The following is a 21,401-nucleotide window of genomic DNA, read 5'->3' on the forward strand; positions in this document are numbered from 1 at the left end:
AAAAGGATGGGATGCAATCTCAAGGTCTTGGAAAGATAAACACGCTTCTGCTATGTGAAAACAACTCAAAAACTTCTCTTTTGGTGAATTCAGCAGTTCTGCCCAGAACAAGATAGGAGGTGTCTGTGAACACCTTACGAGGCTCTGGGGTATGATGAAGTATATAAAGCCTCTGATGAAAACTGCATGCAAAACCATCCAGATCCTTCAGTGCTGGTTGAGCATGGTGCCCTTCCTCAGCACCCAGGGAGCTCCGTGCAGTGGGGACTAATGACCCCTGCTTAAATCCATAGGGAACCGAGGAAAAATGCCTAGAAACTCATTCTGGCCTCAACACTGTCCTGCTACTTATTGTTTACTTTACCCAGAGATACTGCAGGAGAGTAAGCTAAGGGTAGCTTGAAAGCCTGAGCACTCTGCGTCCTTGCTTTGTGTTTTGCAGTCAGAGCAATTATGTTATATCAGCGTTGTTGGAGGGGGTTATGCTGTAAATTGATACAAGTGTCTGCTGCAATGAAATCTTCCACACCATGAATATGGATTTCAGCAGCATTTTCACTCGCTAAATTACTTTGCAGATGGGCTAATAACCTGAGGTTAGAATAACCTCTGTTGAATAAACTATCTCAGGGAATAAACAGACTAGTTTTTCTTGGTCAGAAAGGCCAACTGGTAATAGAATTTAATGCTGGTAAGAAAGAGTGGGGCTGTGATCAGTTTATATCACAATGTCTCCTAATTTAAAATAAAAGGCAAGTTATATTCTTAGGAGCACTACAAATACATCAAAAGCATGACCACGAACGATCAAGGCAGGAGCAAAAAGATACTAATTTAGCTACGCGGGATCCAAACTTGAATTTTCAGCAATATTTGTAAACAAGCACATATATTGAGACTTTCCTCTATGTGCGTTAATGATCATTCTCTCTATTGCTCATAACGAAACCAGATATTAGCACTACCCTCACAAGAAAGCTATGGATCCCAGTCTTCTCTGAGCAAATCAATAGGAAAGTTGTAGTTAGAGCAAGTCTGGTATCTGCAGTTCTACAAAGGAACAGCAAAAACTGTTTTCAGATAGACTAGTTCTTTGAGTATAAATATTATGAAGGATTTGGGTAAATATAATTTTAAGTCACCTCTAAATGTTATCCTGTCATCAGAAGAGGTATAATTAGAATGTGCTTTCATTTTCCTCTCTTGTTGCCTTTATTGTGAGATATCATTCCCCTTATAATAATGCTGTCTTTTTTTTTTAAATTTTCACTTCATGTACAGTATTTAATAATTAATAATTAATGAATTAATATCTTTATAATACAAAGGAACATTAATCTTTTTGTTAAGTCACATCATTTTCCTGCTAACAATAAAAACGCTTTGTTATAATTCATACTATAGTGAATGAACATTGCCTCTATTACATTAATTAATGGTTGAGTTCCCCTTTTTCCAAAACAAACTAAAAGAAAAAATCAGTAAATAAATGATTTCTAATGAAGCCTTTTTGTATTATTTCCCTTCCACTATCAAAATTATATCTGGTTAAATGGCTTACAAAGGAAATAAACATTGCATTTGCTTTATCAGATGAGATTAACATGCCAGTTTAGCTTTTTTATTTGTTATTTATTTTTTATATAACTGTGTGAAATTTCAGTTTAGGAAATAGGGTTGTGAGATTTTTAATAGTTATCTGATGTTTTTTCTTCAAGTTTTTCATAATTTATTTACCATTGCATATAAGTTATATGCAATAGACAGAAAATTTAATTTGACTCACCAAGTGAACAATAAGTTCACATCCCCAGTGCTCAGATATAGCGTGGAATTAAAAATAAAAGCTTTATTTTTCCCATAACGAACAAAAAAATGGGATTAATATATGCCTGTGTTCTTCCTAACACTAAATTGCACCCATAGGAGAGGTTTGGACTTTGGTGTCTGGTCTGATCAGAAGAACTCACACTAAAACTTGTGGGTGTTAGAACTGGGATAACGAGGGTGGCAGAAAGAGATGGGGATTAAGCCAGAGTTGCTACAGGATGTGCTGTCACTATACTAACAAGTTTGTGTATCGTTTATGTGAATTAGTCTTTTCTAGGAAAAATGACAGATAAATAAATAAATAAATAAATAGTAAAGTAGGGCTAAGAGACAGTGGATGGAATCTCACCAATTATGGGCACAGGTAACGGAGTGATGAAGTGAGACTTCAGGGAAAGGGACTGACATCAGAAGATCCTTTCTTGCAACACATCTTAATTTTTGATTTAAATAGATTGAGATCTTTAGAATTGGATTAGTTCAGGCAGGTCTACTTCAGTATCTAAATCCTTAAATCTCTCGGCTACTGAGAATTTAGGAATGTGGAGGAGTCCCAGAGTAGAATCAAGTCTCCTATGTGTTGAATTCCTACCAGTGCATTTATCTGCTAGAATTTGGGTGAGGGCTTGCAGAGAGAGAAGAAAAGGTAGCAGCAACCAGAGGAAGCACAGTGCACTCAGGCAGTCCTCCTCAATTAGCAAAGTTTTTTGTCCCAGTTAAAGCAGTGTACTTTTTTTTTTCCCCCCAAATCCCGCCCACATCAGTCAGACATGATGCCTGAATTTCTCACATATCCTACCTAACTGGAACTATGCACTTCCAGTTTGCACACTTTTCTTCTGCTACCTAACCAGTGCCAAATTCCATTCTTGAAATGCAGAATTAATGGATGAACTTTCCTGGTGGAGCTTTGAAGTGCTGGTGAAATACCGAATATAATAATCCCATCCTGCAGCAAATCAGACCTACAGATGAAGCTAATGCTTGTTGTCTGGCACCTCACCTCCACAGAATTTCAAAGCAGCAATGGGTATGAATGCATTTATGATACTGGCGCTGAAAGCCTGAATGTGCAAGGCTTCTAGAGCTGGGCTAAGCAGCCCGTGTCCACACTGGATGAATTAGAGCCAAGTGGCTCACAACTGCATTGCATCATATCCTTCAGATGAGTACCAAAGACATTTTGCAAGAACTCTCCTCCTCCTCCATCTAACTTGACCGTAACAATTTCTCCTCTGTCATTATATTAGGTTCTTTGGTTTTATATGCCTTCTGAAAAGACAAGAACACATTTCCTCAAAATTGCCCTTTTGGCAGCTTCCAACTTGCATTGCCCAGAGGAGGAACATATTCTGGAGTTTGCTACGTGAATGCAACTTGAGCATAACATGAATTAATTTCTCAAATACATTGATTCTATGACAGCAATACCCATCCAGCAGACAGAAGCAGAAGACAGCTACCAAATTGTAAGACTAGCTTTAATAGATTTATTTTAGACTTAAAAAAAAAAAAAAAGCAGCCAATTCAACTTTAAGGAAAACAGATGATTTTGAAAAAAAAAAATTGTGTTATACTGTTTTCATGGCTTCAGAAAAAAATATTCTCCAGCTGTGCTAGCAACAACACAAGCAGATAGTGTCAGGTTCCATCTTTTACTTATTTTTATTGTTTCATCCTTTATTTTTGCTACAACACTCACCTTTCCAAAAAAAGTAGGGCATGAAAAGGTGCTCTTTAAAGCTGATTTTACAGCAAGCAATGTTGGTATATCAAGAATATACAGGGGGAAAAAAAGGGGGGGGGGGGGTAATCACCTGCCAGGAAAAAATAGCTTATTGTTTATGACTTCTGCCAAAGAGAGCACCTTTGTGGCCACCCATCACTCCAATGAGATATGGCAGGTTTGATCAGGCCTTGAGAGCCTTTCACAATAGGGCTTTGTCAAACCTGTCCCTTTGCTGCCCACAGTGTCATACATTTACCAAAATCCCCTTTTGTTGCCCACATTCAGGTTCATAGGCTCATACTCCGCAGTAACTAGCACTGAAGGGATACATGCCATTATTGCTTGCGCAATGTAGCTGTCACATCTCCAAAGACTAAGATCAGTGGTGTTTCCTTGGGGCACAATAAAGAGGTACTGCAAATTTCACTTTGTAGTAACTACAGGCTACAGAAATTGCATTAGCTGCATTAGATGGAGTCATAGAAATATTCAGGAAGGTTAGCGGGATATGGTAGATGTCACATTTATACTACGATAAAAAATCACTTTGCTAACTTACAGTGTTTTCTGCTTTGGTAACACCCTATATTAAGGTGCCATTTATAAATAATTTATTATTATTTATTAATGTATAAGCCACTTTATAGGATGGTAGATAACTTAAATTCATGTATTAAAGATGCACATACATGGTTTAATACAATTTACGTCTCACAATATCCTTTGCAACAGATTCTCATCGCATCATCTGTTAAGCATTTATTACTAATGCATTTTATAACATACTTTATAATACATTATTTGAGGAAGTAGCTGCATTTAGTGATCATTTTCATAAATAAGAATAAAGCATTTATAAATGGCACCTTAATTTAAAGTGTTACCTTCGCATTACTGGATAGTCACTCACCATTTGTCTCACTTTGCAATTATTCTCAAAATGCACCTCTTAATAAAGGACTTTCTAAGTCCTATTTCTTCTCATACCCTACACCTGATTAAAAGTTTATCAAGGCATTTTCCTTTAGCTCCTTTCCAGTCTTTGAAGGTTGCCAGCTCAGCCGGAACTTGCCTTATTTGAACAGCAAAGTTTTTATACTGAAGTAAAAGTTGCAAAGAAGCTGACTGTATTGGATGGTTGATTGCCTACCAGGTTGGCCAGTGCCGGCTGTTTGGATTCTTTGTAGAATTCCATTTTCCGAGCAGTAAGGACAATCCAGGACGTGGACCAGTTTTTCCTTTAAAAAAAAATAAAAATATATACATTAGCAAGGTGTGCAAGCAGGTGGGTAAAAGATGCTCCATGTGTAGACTAGTTTTTAATTATTTCACATCAGAAACAAAAGTGATCTAAACTCAATATCAGCAACAATTTTCCACCAATATTGATGGAGTTGCACTATCCTAATTACGGTGTGCATGAGGCCTAAGAACAAAGCTTGAAGGCCTTCTTTCCCCTCATTCCTATTTTAAAGCCTCTCTGTTCTGCTTTTCCACCAAGATGCCTTAACCACAGCAAAACAGTGGGATTATTCACACATGCTTAGAGTTCACATATGCTTAGAGTACTCCAATAGCTGCTACCCTTCTGTAACTAGTATTTAAAATGGAACCAAGAAGGAAAAACTAAAGATAATTTCAATCTGACTATACGGAGCTCAAAAAAGGATCTATTCTGAAAGTTCCCAAATAGCTTCTCCTTTCTCAGAACAACAACAACAAAAATACAGGAGAGAAACAGAGAAGAACAATATTTCAGAGAGCTTTAAGTTTCCATAAAACGTCGTAAGTTCACAGTATAACCTTAAAGAGCTGGCAAACTGCAGGGGCCAGGGAGAAGAAACCAAAATACACACGGATATGTGAAACAGTGCATTCCTTCACAGAAGAACATAACATTCATAACAGAAGAAGGAAACAATATTACAGATATTACACATAATGTGATGTTTCAAATCACCACATAAACAAATGGATCTGGTCTAATAGAAAAGAAAAACTTGAGACTTTCATCTAAAAATAGTTGACTGATTTTGGGGTCATAGCATCTGATAGTTACAACAATGTTCACAACCCCAGTTTAATTTCTTTATGTGAATGCAAATCACAAATCTGAACATTTCGGAACAGACCTGAGCATGTGTGTAACAAACAGGCTGCTTCACACATAAGTTGTGGTTCCTTAAAAGGAGGGAGCTGCCTGTAAGGACACCGTGGGCACACAGAGCTGTTAGAAACCCTTTTTCCTCATTCTTCTCTCTTTCCTATCTCTTTGAGCTTTTCAGTCTCTTTGAGCTTTCTCTATATAAGTATCCCTAAGCAACTGAAACACATTCATTTTTAATTCTAGCAAAACCTGGCTTTGTTAAGTTTAAAAGCCTGCCGGTCTTCTTTGGGATGCTCACTTCCAGATCCACCTCAAAGCTCCACTGCACTCAATATCCCATCAAATTGCACATCAGGCATAACAACAGGCTGCTTTTCTTTTAATGACCTTCCTATTTAACATGAAGAAGCATAACCAGTGTTAGAGATGAAGCCCCAATACCACTGATATTAGCAGAGGAACTTTTGCTCTGTTCAGTATAGCCAAGATTTCACCCAACTTGATCTAAGGATCATCCCTAAAATATAGCCAACAAGTGGCAACACTGGGGAAAAAAAATAAATGAAGGAAATGAATGAGTTTGAAGAAAACAGGACTGTATTTTTAATGCTATATTAATGGGGACAAAAATAAAGAGATTGAGAGAGAAAGATGCAGAGAGTAGAATTCTAGAAAAGTATCTGACCAGAACTGGGAAAATTCCCCCAGTGTTTTTCAGTCACCTTCAAATTTTCAGCTAAATTTATTGTAACTAAAAAGCTGTATCCTTAGCTGAGGTGAACTATGTTTGTATCTAAGGATTGTGCATATTGGCATTGAGAACAATTCAACTTCAGCTAATTGGTTTTCACAGTATCCTTGTGAAATGAGTGCTGTAGCAAATGACCACCACCAACTCGGTGAGTACCAGCTGCCTATTGGTAAGCACTGCCTCAGTTCTTAATCCCCGCCCCAAGGTCTCTTTACTGACAGAGGCCTAAGTGGCCAAGCATGCCGGGTGCTGCTTTATACAGACTTTCCTATGAGCTGGATATCCTGGATAAATATGGATTACTAAAGGATTTTAAATCCTTAGTACGCAGCTTAGATTCAGTACCCAACTTACACCAAATGCTTGACATAGGCTATGGAGAGGAAGGTTTCGAGGCCACCTGTCCTTCTGCTAGACAGAACACTGCTTGCTCCAGCTATTTGTGGGGCAGGTTTTTCTAGCTGAGAAATAAAAACCAGCTACTGTTTTGAGGTCCCAGACTTGCACGCAGACTTCTTAAAAGATTCAAGCTTCTGATCAAACTGGGAAGTTTGACAAAACATTAAAAGATTTCACGTCAATCTAGATCCTGTTCAAGAACAACACAGCTCTATTTATGGTTTTGAAATAAGGAGTTAACAATAAAGAACTAAAAAGTCAGTGGTAGGCATGCTAAGTGAGGAGCAGTGCACAGCCCCAGCCTTCAGCTGCTCTGACCCAGCCCTGCTCCAGCCAGGCCCCTGCCAGGTGGCTGGGAGCCGGGGCCTGTGCCCAGGTGGGGGGACATGGCTGCCACTTTCCCCTTTGCAGGCACAACAAGCATTGGGGCTGAGCACGTATCCCAGAGACGCACAGACAGGGACAGGACACTGACATGAGTGGCCACACAGGATGGCACAGCCAAGGGCCTCGTACCCACCTCACAGGCATCTGCCTGCCAGCAGGCCCAGCCTGAAGTTTGCTGCAGATGCAGCGATCACAGGCTCGTCCCTCATGCACGCCGCATTCACAAGTCCCCCTGTGCCCCCAAATGGACCCTCCGTCCTCCTCATGCCCCAGCCCAGGCGGTCCTTAGGACCCCACTGGCTCCAGTAGCTGGCACATGCCCTTCAGAAGCCCACACCCCGGCCTGGCTCCAGTAGCTGGCACCCAGTCCACTCACACCAGTCCCCACCAGCAGCTGGTGCTCGGGGCTGAAAGTCTGTAGGACCCTTTCAGATCTAAAGAGCTACTGTTGTCCCTCCAGCTACTGACATTGGGACCCCACTGGCTCCAGCAGCTGGCACCACAGCCCACAGGCCTACAGTCCCGGCCTGGCTCCAGCAGCTGGCACCCATTTCACTCGCACACACGCACACACAGGTCATGCCAGGAGCTGGCACATAGTCCTTCTGCACGCATACACATGGAAGAGTGAGTTGAGAAAACATTTAATGAGAAAATATAAGAAGGTCAGACAGACAGTGATGATCAGCCACAGAGCTTGGCCAGAGAAGCATACTGGCTGGACATGTTTTACATGCGACAGGCCCTTCTATATGTTTTTTTTTTTTTTTTTTTTTTCTAGAATCGTATCTAGAATCATAGAACATCCCAAGTTGGAAGGGAACCACAAGGATCACTGAGTCTACTTATCCCCCCTCTTTTTTCCTTCTGTTCTCCCTTTTCCTGTACGCTCCCGTGGGTTTACAGAGCTCTGCATTTTCTTGTACCCTCCCAGGCTGGGGCCTCTTGGTTCACATCTTGTTGGCTCCACCTAGATCCCGCTGCAAGTGGCACCTGTAGTTTGATGACCCCTCAATCAGCGTGACTCTCTTGTCTGGTCTGGGTCTCAGCATTTTGTTTATTGTTCTCCCTTCTTTTATCATAATAATCCTGAGATCCTCACTTGGGCAGCTTGGTTGAATCAACACTCCAAGATGCATTTTTTTCCCTGATCCATTTATACAAATGAACAAGTGACTTTTTTTTTTTTCTTCTTTCTTTCCTAGTCATTGTCTCTTAACTTAAAAGCACTCAACCAGATAACCTTGTTGGAATAAACATGCCCTCAGACTCAGTTCCCATCAACACCTCCCCTTCTTATTACCCCTTAGTTGATTTGGAAAAGGACCTTGACCTTACAGGAGAAAACACTCCTTCTACATAACCTTATAAAGTATTTATTTATTTATTTTTTTAAATTGTCAGGTAAAATGTTTTATCTAAGATTCATTCTGAGTCTTAAGTGGTGAATACTTTAATTCCATCAGGGTCAAGGAGATTAAGAGAATACTAAGAGAATGCACCTGAATTCACCACAGTATCTGTAAGAAGATTTTTTCCCTAAACTCAAGTCTCAAGTTCTCTGGTCCTTTTAAACTACAGTTGTTACATTTAAAAAATGACATTTTGAAATCAAAACTTAATTGCTTTTATAACCTAGAATTAGAAGGGATAAAACTAGACAACCCTTTTATCAGATTATCCATACAGTCATTAATTAGGTCTGAAAGAAAGAAACAAAAAAATGCCGTAGCGTATTGGTTTCTGTACAGGTGGGAACACCGTATTTCATTGGATACATGCAGTGACCTAAAGTTAAGCTCTTTAGAAAAGTCCATTCACAATATCTTAGTTTTTGCCATGTGGCAGCAGGATTGTTCAAGAAGTCACCTCCAGTCAATGAACAGCAAGTTTAGGTAAGTGAAAGGAATCAGATAAAACGTGCGTGAAGTAGATAAGTCACTGCTATCCATGCTTGGTCTGTATAAATACTAGTATACAGAGAAGACTCAGCTGGAATCAACAAGCATATTGCATGAATCCATCTATTACTGTGACATTAAAATTATTGTTGAAACAGAGTCAGACAGCTCCTGAAATATGAAATTCGACCATGCGGATGCTGAAACGCATCCAACACGAGAGCTGCTGGTGCATTTGCATTCTGTCAAACGAACACCTGATGGCAGCACATTATAGCTTCAGTGGTGCTCACAATTTCTCAGGCTATTCAAAAATATAAGACCATTCAGTACTATTTAAAAGCACAAGTAGCCGAGCTAGGCTGCCTCTTCCCTGTGCCCACAGTGTGCAAGGGAAAGCCATAGGGATGCTTTGCACTAAAGTTCCCCATATGCACTGGCTCTTGCCAGGAAGATGAAACCCCTTCCCAGTCTGGGCACATTCACAGATCATGCCCAGCCTATGCAAACCCTGCTGAAGTTTTGGCCAGTGCTCCAAGGGAACAGAGTAATACTGGCTTCAATGCCTTTTCCAAACATCCAAGTGACACCAGTCTCTGATGCGCTGCCAGCTGCAGGGTACCCAGCTATAGAAGATTCAGCCAAGTGTGGACAATGTTCTAGTTTCAAGTGAAATGCTGGACTAGGTTACATCCAGACTACTTTTTCAATTTATTTATTTTTCCTAGGTTCCATACTGTGTAGCGCTATATAGGTATGAAAACTTATTTCTCCAGGCAGAAAATTTAATGTTTCACATTAATCTCTCATTCCCATTGGTAACGTACAGTACTCATCACATCGTTGCTTCCACTTTACAGGTACCTAGACTCAGCAAATGATAGCAAATCCTTCCGTAAATAGTTAATATTCACATTGCTTTCAGCAGAAATAGTGTTAAAAGCGAGTAAGTGCTGACTGCTTTTGATAATCTTGCTTATGCATCCCTGTGGCATCACCACAAGGCAGGTTCCTATCCTTGACCCCTCAAGCACACACTCAGCACCTAAAATTTTCCCCCTGGAAAATATATTAGTTTGTGTGGTGCCCTAAGGCTGTCCCTAATGTGCATATATCATATAACGTAGAGGCTAACATTAACACATGCTCATTGCCTGCAATCAGCCTGTTAGCTGCTGTTGCTTGCTTTCTGGGACTGTAAAACTCCAAAAGCTGATCATACATTGGATTAATACTGAAACAACATCATTTAAGTTATAAGCTGCTATCATATCTATGCATGCTTAGTGGATATGTGTTTACAATGGATAAGTTCTGTAACATTCACATATAGTACCTTAATTTCTTGCCACCGTCTGCTATTTTAGCTTTTAGAAGATATCCTTCTTTCTCCACTACCTGCAAGAAAAGAAACCAACATATCATTTATTCAGGCGAATGTATACATTTAGTCAGTACATGCATAAGAGTCTGCACCTGGCTAATCTAGTATGCGGACATTTTATCATTAATTCTCACTTTAGTCACCTATTTTTTCTGTAGCAGTCAGTTCTTTTGAAAATATGCAAACAACATTTAAAGTCAATTAGTATGCATAATTAACCTGGAAAAAAGCCCATAATAATACTCTATTTGTTGAGTTAGCAGAAACTTATATTAATGCAAGTAAAGTTTCTAGCTATAAGTAAAAAATAAATTAATTTAAAATGTATTTTAAGTAAATTATGTCATTTCATATATTGAGTTGCAGGAGTTCATGTTTCCTTAGTAGCTATGAAGGACACACTGTATTTTTGTAAAAACTTCTTGATCCTTATAGTCTAAAGAGAATGCTGTTTAGGGGTAACCAGTGTCAGAGCAACACCAAATCTGTGTATAACAGGAAAAGTCACATTGCTTCGTAGGTGCCACATTTTGCTTTGAGTCAATACTAAATCAAGGCTCATGCAAGAATGATGCTAGAAGGCATCGTGTTTTAAGTGGTGCTGTCTTTCAGATGAGCTATGATATTGAGGCTCTCACCCCTCGCAGCCCTTAAAAAGTCACACTTCACTGGAGTTTGTGCATCCGTGTGCGGGGAAAACTTGTCTTCAAGTTTCCAACTGAACTAAATGATCTCATGCTATAATGCAGAAAACCAAATTGAGCGGTTTGTCAATTCTCAGCGTACAATCTGAAACTGGAATTATAAACAAAGGAAAGCACAGCTGTGACGTGCATTTTCCAAAATACGTCCAGAAAGGCAAAGCCCTTAGCTATTACCTACGCAAAGCAGTGTGTAGTATTGGCAATCTGATATCACCTTCATAGCTCCCCTACTCTGCTGCTGCTGTTACTGAAACCTGCCCCCTTTGCTGTGGTGTCAAAACAGGATACGGACTCTGCTGATATACATGAGGCTGCAGCATCAGATTGCACAGTATCAATATTGCATTTGAGTTTTGGAATACTTGAAGTGAATCCTAGACTTGCTCTTTGTTTTTGTTTCTCCCTTTCAATTTGTGGTCCTCCGAAGTTCTGCACATACTTTTCTTAGGCCGGCAGGAGTAAGAGACACTGGGTCAGATGCACGGTTCTGTGTGATCTGCCGAAACATCCCTTATGAAGCTGTGATATCGGATTTGGGATTTTGGGGGAGACTATGTAAATTTGTATCAAGAAAGAATAAAGGGGGGAAAAAGAAGAGTGTCTTCAACTAGCCCCACTGACCAGGCATTAGATCATCCTATCTCATTACCTAAGGAAGTCACAGTTGTGTCAGTAAAGGAAAAAGAGAACTCATGGACACCTCAGTGTTTCAAAAAGCACCATCGTGATTCAGGGTGGTCATGTTTTCTCTCAAACACTGCTGAGTCAGTGCCTGACTGGGGTATTAGTAATTCCACACCATTTTTGTCACAATATGATTTTGCAACAATTTCAATAGACTTTTTGCCACCTGTAAAGCTATTAAATGGCAATAAAACATGTTTTGACGTGCAACATAAGGATTTTTAAATCAAACATACCTGTTATTTTAATTATATGAAATAGCATTATATTGACAGTGTCATATAATAACTATTGCCATAGATTTTGTCTGTTACTTGTATATAAAATATAATGCGATATATACTGTGTACTTATCTGTTTGTACATATGAGGAGGTCTGTGGACAATGGTTTAGGTGACATTCTCAAATGTGTACACGGGGATTAGCGTGTGCATTTTCTATAATTTGTACTTATGTCATGCAAATTCCTGTCATGCATATCATTGCCATAGAAAACCCAGGAAGTATATAGGGATTATTGCGCAGAGTCATGGCACTATTTATCTAGTGATGGATGGGTGAATTATTAGAGCTAAAATAAGACTTAATCCCCAACTCCACCTACATTTTTATTATTTTTATTTTAATCAAACTTACTTTACATCTGTGGAAAAATTTCTTTCCTTTCTAACCCTTCATTTTCGTAGCATAAAACTGGTGTTTGGCCAGGGCCAGGGATGCCAAATAACATATGAGAAAGGTTATTCTTTTAATATTTCTATCCATCTGGAAACAGAAATTGGGAGGAGCATTGGCTAACCATTCAAGCTGTTGATTGCTTCTCTGAATCAGACCCAAAAATCTCATCCTTTCAAAGTTTACCAACACCCTTCCCAGACTGTTATTTTAACCAATCCAAAACTAAAGGCAAATGTGATTTTCAACATTGGATTTGAATTACCTTTATTCTCACATTTTGGAAAGTTAAAAATTGGATATGTTTCCAGATGAAAATGTTGCTGTTTAGTCATATTTTCCTCAAGAATATCAAATCCAGTAACAAATGTTGGGCATATAAAATATCCCGCTTTAAATTATGTAGCTCAAATCCATCCTTTGTTCTAAATTAAACAGCTCAAAACTGAACAGCTAGAAATACTAGATATTCATGAGACCTCTCAGGTTAAACAAAGTAACTTTACATATATTGGTTTTATTGAATTAGTATAAGTGCTGTCTCTAAGAAAATAAGGGTCTTCATCTTTTCGACAACGTACACAGAGTTCTCTGTAATTAGCATACAGCATATTTATGGAATTATAAAACAAATTTATCGCTAAGACAAATAAAGATTTCAAGGATGGCCCCAATATTTATATAAACTCTGTTCAGGAAGCTATATTTTCCTTGTTCAACATCTGTTAATATCCCTTTTTCTGTTGTACAGATTTTCTAGGAAATACTTCCAAGACAGCTCAGGATCTACTTTCGATCCTTCTGCAAAGGGATGATATTAAAAAGAATACCAAATATATCAATGATATTCTCTGTTGTTTCTGTCTCAATAAATATCATCATTTGTTGTTAAGCTGTTGCCCCTCCTGCACCTTTTCAGCATATGGAAGATTGAGAAAATGACCACAAACGCCCCGCCCTGAAAGGATTAGAATAAAAATAAGGAAATGGAATATATATAATTTACTATTTAGAAAAAAATATTAGAGTATGTACGTGTAAATATTTGAGTTTCTATTTAAGTAAAATAATGCTCACATGAACTAACAACATTAGGAACAATGTAAAAAGTAGTAATTATCACTAAATCACATATAGGTTCCATAGTTTTCTTAGTTAGAGGAATGACAAGCTTATGAACCTATCTAATCCTGAAAAGTTCATGTAAGTACTACTGATACTAACATTTCTTTGATTAACCTGTATTTGAATATTTTAATAGTAATAATAAATAAAACACTATCCTTCTACACTATTCCCCCTAAATTCTTAGTGTCATTAATATTGTGTTAAATTTAATGTTGACTTTTATTTATAAGGATTAATATTAGTATTAAAAACAGCTTCACATGGACAAAGACATGCTCACATTCCTTTATACTGAGCGTTAATACTGATGAAATATCAATCTAGTACAACCAAGTTAACAGCAAAGTCAAGCCATACAAATTGCTTTGTATCTTCTAATTTTTTTCTTTTTATTGATTAATCAAAGTCCCTCAAATCCCTTAACATCTTGAGGCATCCAAAGACTCATGTATTTATTCTTTAGTAATGTGTATTGTGTAAATGTGTAACATTTACATTAAAAACATTTAAAATAACAAGAGTGATTTATTAGTTCTATAGAGCAATTGCTTACCGTGTGGTCCTGTGTACTAATGATGTCTGCAAGCGTTAAGTTATGTTGGGAATGATTTCTTCTGTGACGATTTACCTAATAAATAAATGAATAAATAAAAATTAAAAAAAAAAAAAACAACACAGGGATTTTTTTCCAAGAGGATTCAAATAGATACTGGTGAAGATGGACCAACAAATATAGTTACTGGATGTGTATTGGATGTAGTTTTGGAAAGCTGGCTTCTTTTATTACTGCCTTTCTGTGAAAACTTTTCTGTGTTTCTCCTAAGCCCTGGATATGAGAAATACACAGCTACTAAACCCTAAAGATCTAAATGGGCTTCTTTGTGATGCAACATTAGCAAATTAAGCTAAAACGTAACCAATAGATAAAAATCTTTTGAAATTAGGACTTTTAAAAAATACATCAAGAATCTCAACAGCTGTGTAACTGGTTAGATGTTTTATACCCATTTTACAGAAAAGATACTTATAACTTCAAGACCATCAAACAAGTTACTGAAGAAACCAGAGAAAAATGTGAGAATAAGCACCAAATATATCTGTTATCCTCTGATGTCTGTAAAGACTATTTCTAAACACTCCATGACTGGAAGGCTGCAGCAATATTGGGTTCTGATTCTATAACTGTTCCCAAGGGCTAAGTCCTCGATTTCCTCAAGTTCCCTCTTTTCCAAGAGGAAGCCAGGATAATTATCTGTGACTCAACTCTACAAAATCATTAGACTCCATTATACTATTAAGATTAAATAAAAGATACATCACAAATCAAGGGTTTGGAAGAACTGAACAGCATTTTACAAATATGCAACAAAGAATACCAAAAAATATATATGCATACCAAAAAGGTATGTATATTTTTTTTTCTCAAAACTTTTACTGTTTAAATTTGGCGTTACTCAAGAATAATATATTTTGGGGGTCTAGATTCTGTAAAATTCAGTGATGTTCTCATCTTTTAATTGAGGTCAAAAAGCAAACAACAAAATATGGTTTTAACTAGTTTTCACTGTATTCATCATAATGCATTCTCTTTTTCTCTATTAAAACAGAGTTAACGGAGAGTCATAATGTATTCTGTTTATATTTAACTGTCTGAATATAGAAAATGTTCTTAATTAATCCAGAGGGCCACGCTCAAAAAACAGTTAAACATATTATGATCCCATATTTTTTCTCCACACATTGCTTTTATGTTTATTTGTAAGCACTAACATTTTTAAGCCTTGAAATCTATATCCTAGATATTGCTCTACTCTCCTAGTCAGAGCTAATGAGCTTAATGAATTACCAGTTCTAAATTTAATACAAACATTTCAAAGAAAGAGATAAAACATTCTTCACAATTCAAAAGTTTCTCTGACCTATTTATGAAGAATATCACTTAACAATTTCATTAAGGGTGAGTAACAGCTGGTGACATGGCTGTGTCCTAAAGTGTTTTTCTCTCTTAATATTCTGCATCTTAAGCAATCGAGCTTTCATAAGAAATACTTTAGTTAGTGGCAGTACCTCCTTTGGGGAGAAAAAAAATGTCAGACCACATTTTCTGTATTTTGCAATCTTGTTTTCAGGAGTGTCATGTTCCTGTTTTATTAGCATGTAGGGTAAACAAGAATGATTTGCTGATGCTATTGAGAGAACTTCTAAGATTACAGTCTTTCCATTTAGATTTTGGATGGAACTTAATATTAATGCAAGCAGAGGCATGTATATAAATTCAAAATAAATTAATTCAATTTATCTTTTTCTTTACCATCCAACAACTCAAAGTCCTATGGTGCACAAGACATAACTAAACTATTCAGGTCTAGATCATAGGAAACATTTCTTACCCAGATCCCCCACTCTTATTATTCTTTAACATACAGCAGAGCATATTGCCCAATGATGCTTTCTGAAATATATTCTTCACTCATCCAAATTAAATAACAAGACACACTACTACTCCACAGCATCTATTTTAACATTTAGTTGCTATCTCCAGGAATTGTACTTGTCAATTGGGGGCCCTATGCATCTTTGTGAAGTGTACAGCACTGATCGGAGCTTTTGGTCTGGTCTTAGATTCAGCTTTCAGAGCATTAGCAAAAGAAATGCTCACATTTGATACATGCTAGAAATAATACCGGAGGCACTAAACCCATCCACAACCAAATAAAGAAGGGAGATAGTAAAATGTACTGTTTTAGTAGCACTAGCAAGTTATTCAAGGTACTATAATAAAAAGACAATAGAAGGATTTCCAGGAAATACAAATGTAGAAAAAAAAGATTAAACTCCAGGTGTAGATGACATTACGTGCCAACCTCTTTGGTATCTGCAAAGCAGAAATGTTAAGGAAAACTTCACATGTACAATACGAATAGGTCTCTTACCTGATCATTAATCTGATACTTTTGCAGTTTTGCTAAAGTGGTGAATATTTCTCTTACAGGACAAAAATAAAAGAAATTCCTTTGTAGCCCAGAAGTGAGCAATGTAATTTCATGCAAGAAAGTCCTGAAGCTCATACTGAAACAACCAAATGCCACAGCTACATAAGCCAATCCATATACAATCCGTAAGCTACATAAGCTCTCTTGAAAAAAAAAAATATATATATCCATATATTTATATATATAAATATATCCATATATATATATATATATATATGGATAAAAAGTGGAATTAATGGAAATCAAAGAAATTCTTACTCATTTCTACCAGCCTCTTAGTTTAGGAATGGAAGTTTTGAAAAACTGAATCAAAACAGCTTGAAAAAAATCAACAACAACATTCTTTAATAAGATGGATTTTATAAAATTAAATCAGGCCTTACACAAATTTGTTCATAAATATATTTCACAGATACTACTGAATGAGATATCTGTATCACTTCTTTTATGTGAATATTCAGTCCAGTTTTAAAATGTTCTTAGCCAGAGAGCCTAGGTAACAGTACTCACATTTCTTCATAATTCTTCAGTTTTCCTTTATTTTTGAAAAAAAAAAAAAATAAACTAACAATTTTCAATGGTATATTTTTGAGTTAGTCAATATTCAAAGGAAATCCTGGATTGATTTCACTCTTTCCTGCAGTTTTTAATAAGTAGACCATAAAGGAGATGTTTTGACAATTTTTTTCTCTATATATCTCCATTCGATTACCCTAATAAACTGAAGCAAAACCTAAATAACAAGTGTCACAAGTCCTCTACCTCACCTCCCAGGGTATGATGAAAGGCAGAGATTTACAGGAGAAGTTCGTGAGATCCCTTTTTGGGAAACACAGCTTATCAGCAGTTTTCTGATTTGATGAACATTCTTCAGTCAGCAACAATGTCACCTGCAGCATTAAAAATCCACTCTGCGAGCACTTGCAAGTCTGTGGGCAAGTCTGGTTTTGTTAAATTCAGCCTCAACAGCCCCCCCCTTCACTTAGCTAAAGGGTATCCATCTCCTACCAGAGTTATTCCAGCATCTAAGCACTAATCCGTCATCATACTTCCTACAAAGGCAAAGCCTCCATTACATATGCCTGGTGTCCCGGTGAGAAGGGACAACCATCTGACAACTGCTATTTTAACATTAATGAAGTAATATACCATAACCTGATGTCCAATTTCATTTCTGTGTTCCCATTTGTTCTTTAAATTCTCCCTCTTTTTTGGGAATTCGTCACCACTAACTCATTGCTAGCCCTTTCAAATAGCGCGGCATTGATTTAAAGAGAGACTTGGAGGACTGATTTGGATTTTATTTCCCATTACAAGCATATTTCTGACCTAATTCATCTAGTCACTGAGAAGCAGCATACTTCTTTCTGATATCAACCAAACCTAACAAAACCAACCGACATTTCTCAAAAGGACGAGGCAGACTGCTGCAATGCAATCTATAGACAGTGAATTATTTCCTGAAACATCACTCTGAATTCACTTTTATCCCTAAATAATTAAGGTAATTGTAAGACCTTCCTAGGTGGTTTCCAAGGTTAGTGAATAAATTATTAGCCATAGATTATATACCCACAAATCAACCTGTCAACTCAGAAAACCATAGTTTTCTCAGTCACCTGGTGCAGCAGAGCTCTGCTTTGGATGAGGAACCCTGGGATGACATGTGCCTGTGGTTGTCTCCATTGGCCACCCGACTTCTCCACCAAGAAGGTGGTTCTCACGGAAGCCTTTGTCAGAATTCTACCAAAAAATCACTACTTTGTTCACACTTTGACCTTTCTTCTTAGGGGTCTAACTATTGTTCTGTTTCATCCTACCCACACTGCAATCAGCTATCAAGGAGATTCTTTTACAAATACCCCCCAAAAGAAAGAAAGCCCCTACTGTCAAGAACTTGCTCCTGCATGTTGCTTGGCTCTGGACTTAATCCAGCAAAGCACTCTCCAATGCACTTAAGTGTTTCTCTGGATCAGGGCCAGAACACTCAATTCTTTATAGGATCGAACTTACTGGTGGCAGCTTGAAAGTTTGCAATAAAAGTACAAACTAGTCACATAAACTTTTGTGAAAACCGTTCCCTCAGAGAAGGGGGGGTGATACCTGATTTAGTGATGCCTGTGGTCATTTTGTTCCTCGTCACTCTGATATGGCAGTGACAGCTCATAATTGCTTAGATAGAGAAACTTAAAAATCTATTATAGCATTTCTTAATAGCCCCATCTCTTGAAAGACACCTTGACTATGGCAAGAGAAAGGAAAATCTTGTAACATTTCACTCACTGCTGTGCTCCAAGCGATTTGTTTTAAAGAGCCAGTCTTAAGCAGCATGGCAGGTCCATCATTATCTACAGAAATTATTTGGAAACAACTCTGACATGATGAAGTTTCTCTTACGCTCTGAAAGGCATTGAGAAAACCCCATGAGTCTTCCCACTCAGAGATGCTCCTTTGTCATCTCGGAAGGCAAGAGTTTTTGGCCCATCCTCAAGAAAAGGAGGCGGTCAGGAAACAGCGGGGGCAATCCCCTTCCCACCCGGCTCTCAGTGCCTTGCAGCCATGCAATAGCTCAGCAGAAGACCCCCTTCAGCCCCAGGGCAAGCTCCCCGTGTCCCAGCAGCTCCTTGCCCACAGCTCTGGCCACCGGTGCTCCTGGCTTGCTTCGGAGCCCTCCCACCGCTGTCCGCCAGAGGCTGACTTTAGAGCTACAGTAGGAGTTTTCTCCTTGCTTGTCCAAAGAGATTTCTTCGGAAGAAAAAGTAATAGAGACTACAAGGCAGTGTAACACGATGTTAGCATGCTCTGATTTTTTTTTTTTTTCTGAGGCTTGCAGGGAGATAGAGGCATAAAGTGCAGTTTCAGTCCTGACCCCACCAGCCTTCCCCTTCTTCTCCCTCCCCACCCCGAAGTCCCTGAAATCTCATTACTACATAGGTGACCGAATGCTTTCCTCAGAAATAGGAACTTGCATGGATGGAGCCTTTGTGCGCTGGCTACAGACCAGATAATCTCTCTATGCATCATTTAATAAGAAAACCACTTCACAGTCCTTACAGGCTTGAGTTTGTTACATATGACATGCTCTCAGCAGAATCTGCAGACTGAAGTCAGTGGGGAGAAAAAAAAAAAGGGGGAAAAGAAAAAGCAGGATTGTGTTGCGTTCCCTCTGCATGTCTCCCTTTGAGCACACTGCCCTCTATATTCAGTTCAGATCTCCAGAGTCCGTGAAAATAATGATAATGGTTTTGCTTCCCTTGACCTCTTGCTCTCTTATAAATCAGAATCCTATAGACCTTTCCCACAGTGAGAGGGTCCTCCTTCCTACTGCAGCCTGTGAAGGTAGGTATTTTATATCAAGGCAATTTAATCACGTGGGAGTGCTCTCTGGCTTCAGAAGTCGCTGTAGACAAGCACCACAGTGCTTTTTTTTCTTGTGGAAACATCTCAATTTATTCAGAGGCTTCATTCATGAAATAACAGAAAAATCATTATTCAGATTCTGGTTTAAATTTCAGCTGGTGTCAGGATGAACTTTGTGATCAGAGGATAAATCATGATTTCGATTACAAAGCATGGTCTGTTTGAAACTATATCACCTACTTTCCCCAAATTTTTGGAGGGATACTCCAAATTTGGGGTACCCAATTAGGGCTGATATTTTAACTCCAAGGGCAAGCCTGCAAGAGGCACTAAGTATTTTTCTCCATTAATGTCTTGCCGTTTCCCAGGAGCAGATTTTCCCTGAAGTAGGAGCCCTTTTGTTCCTCTCTAGCTACTCAAATGGACTTTGAAATTTGTCCAATTGATCCTTGCTTTGAGGGAGTCCCAGCTGATGTCGTTGGCTTCATTTGTAGCCTTTTCAGGAGTAGGAGATCTGCCAAAATCATATCTGGAAGAGAAGACAGCTACAAAAGGTTCTTACCACCCATATAAGTAAAAGAAATCCTAAGGCTGCTCTAAACTTGACTGCGGATTGCTCAGATTCGTGTACCTGGGGATCAAAGCCTGACAAAGGGACCAACAGCTGCAGTGCATCTAATCCTAAGGTTTTCCGACTGGAAATCAGACTGGAACCTGGTAGCAAAGCTTCAATGTGCCTTAACTGTATTAAATACAATAGTCATTGATTCAAGAAAAGAGCATTTAAAGCAAAGCTTTTTATACATTTGCACTAGCCTTTTCTGTTACAGCCTATAATATGTAACAAATACAGCAACGTGCACACTGTGACAGCATTCATCCAGCCACACACAAAAATATATATTATGAAATATATTGATAGGTTTCCTATTCATACTTTTCTATACACAATGTAGTTGTTACTTTTGGTCCTTCATTTTATTAGAATATATTAATCTTAACTACTGCAGGTGCTTTGCTAAAATTACAGATGATAGAGGAAATAAGGAATGAAAACAGCAGGAGCAAAAATGCAGTAGACATCAGTATTTCAGTGTTCTTTGCCTCTGACATTTGCATCTGCAAAAATGTGTTCTTTGATGTTATGTCCATAAAAGGTAAAAGTCAAAGTTAATACAGGCAGAGAAAAATGATAGATTATCTTTTCACATCCCCTTTAGATCTTAGAAAAATAAAGACAGCAAATGTGGGAACTTGGCTAAGACAGCAACTGTGTCAACAACTCTGACCTGAAACTGCACCCCAGAATAGTATTCTCAGGGCAGAGGTGCAAGCAAAAAATCATTACAGCTCGCTAATGTAAGTGTG

General features: G+C 38.1%; 1 protein-coding gene across 5 annotated transcripts in view; it reads right to left on the reverse strand.

Annotated features, from left to right (window-relative positions):
- ARHGAP15 (Rho GTPase activating protein 15) overlaps positions 1-21,401 on the reverse strand; it is a 332,393-nt gene that overhangs the window by 269,472 nt on the left and 41,520 nt on the right. For all 5 annotated transcript variants that reach the window (XM_083841824.1, XM_083841823.1, XM_083841826.1 and 2 more), the window contains 3 exons: positions 14,234-14,308; positions 10,441-10,502; positions 4,710-4,797 (listed from right to left, as the gene is read on the reverse strand). In XM_083841824.1, coding sequence (XP_083697950.1) covers positions 4,710-4,797; positions 10,441-10,502; positions 14,234-14,308 — 225 coding nt within the window. The remainder of the gene's footprint in view (positions 1-4,709; positions 4,798-10,440; positions 10,503-14,233; positions 14,309-21,401) is intronic.

The sequence above is a fragment of the Anser anser genome, assembly GCF_964211835.1.
Source record: "Anser anser genome assembly, chromosome: 6".
Classification (NCBI taxonomy): Eukaryota; Metazoa; Chordata; class Aves; order Anseriformes; family Anatidae; genus Anser; species Anser anser.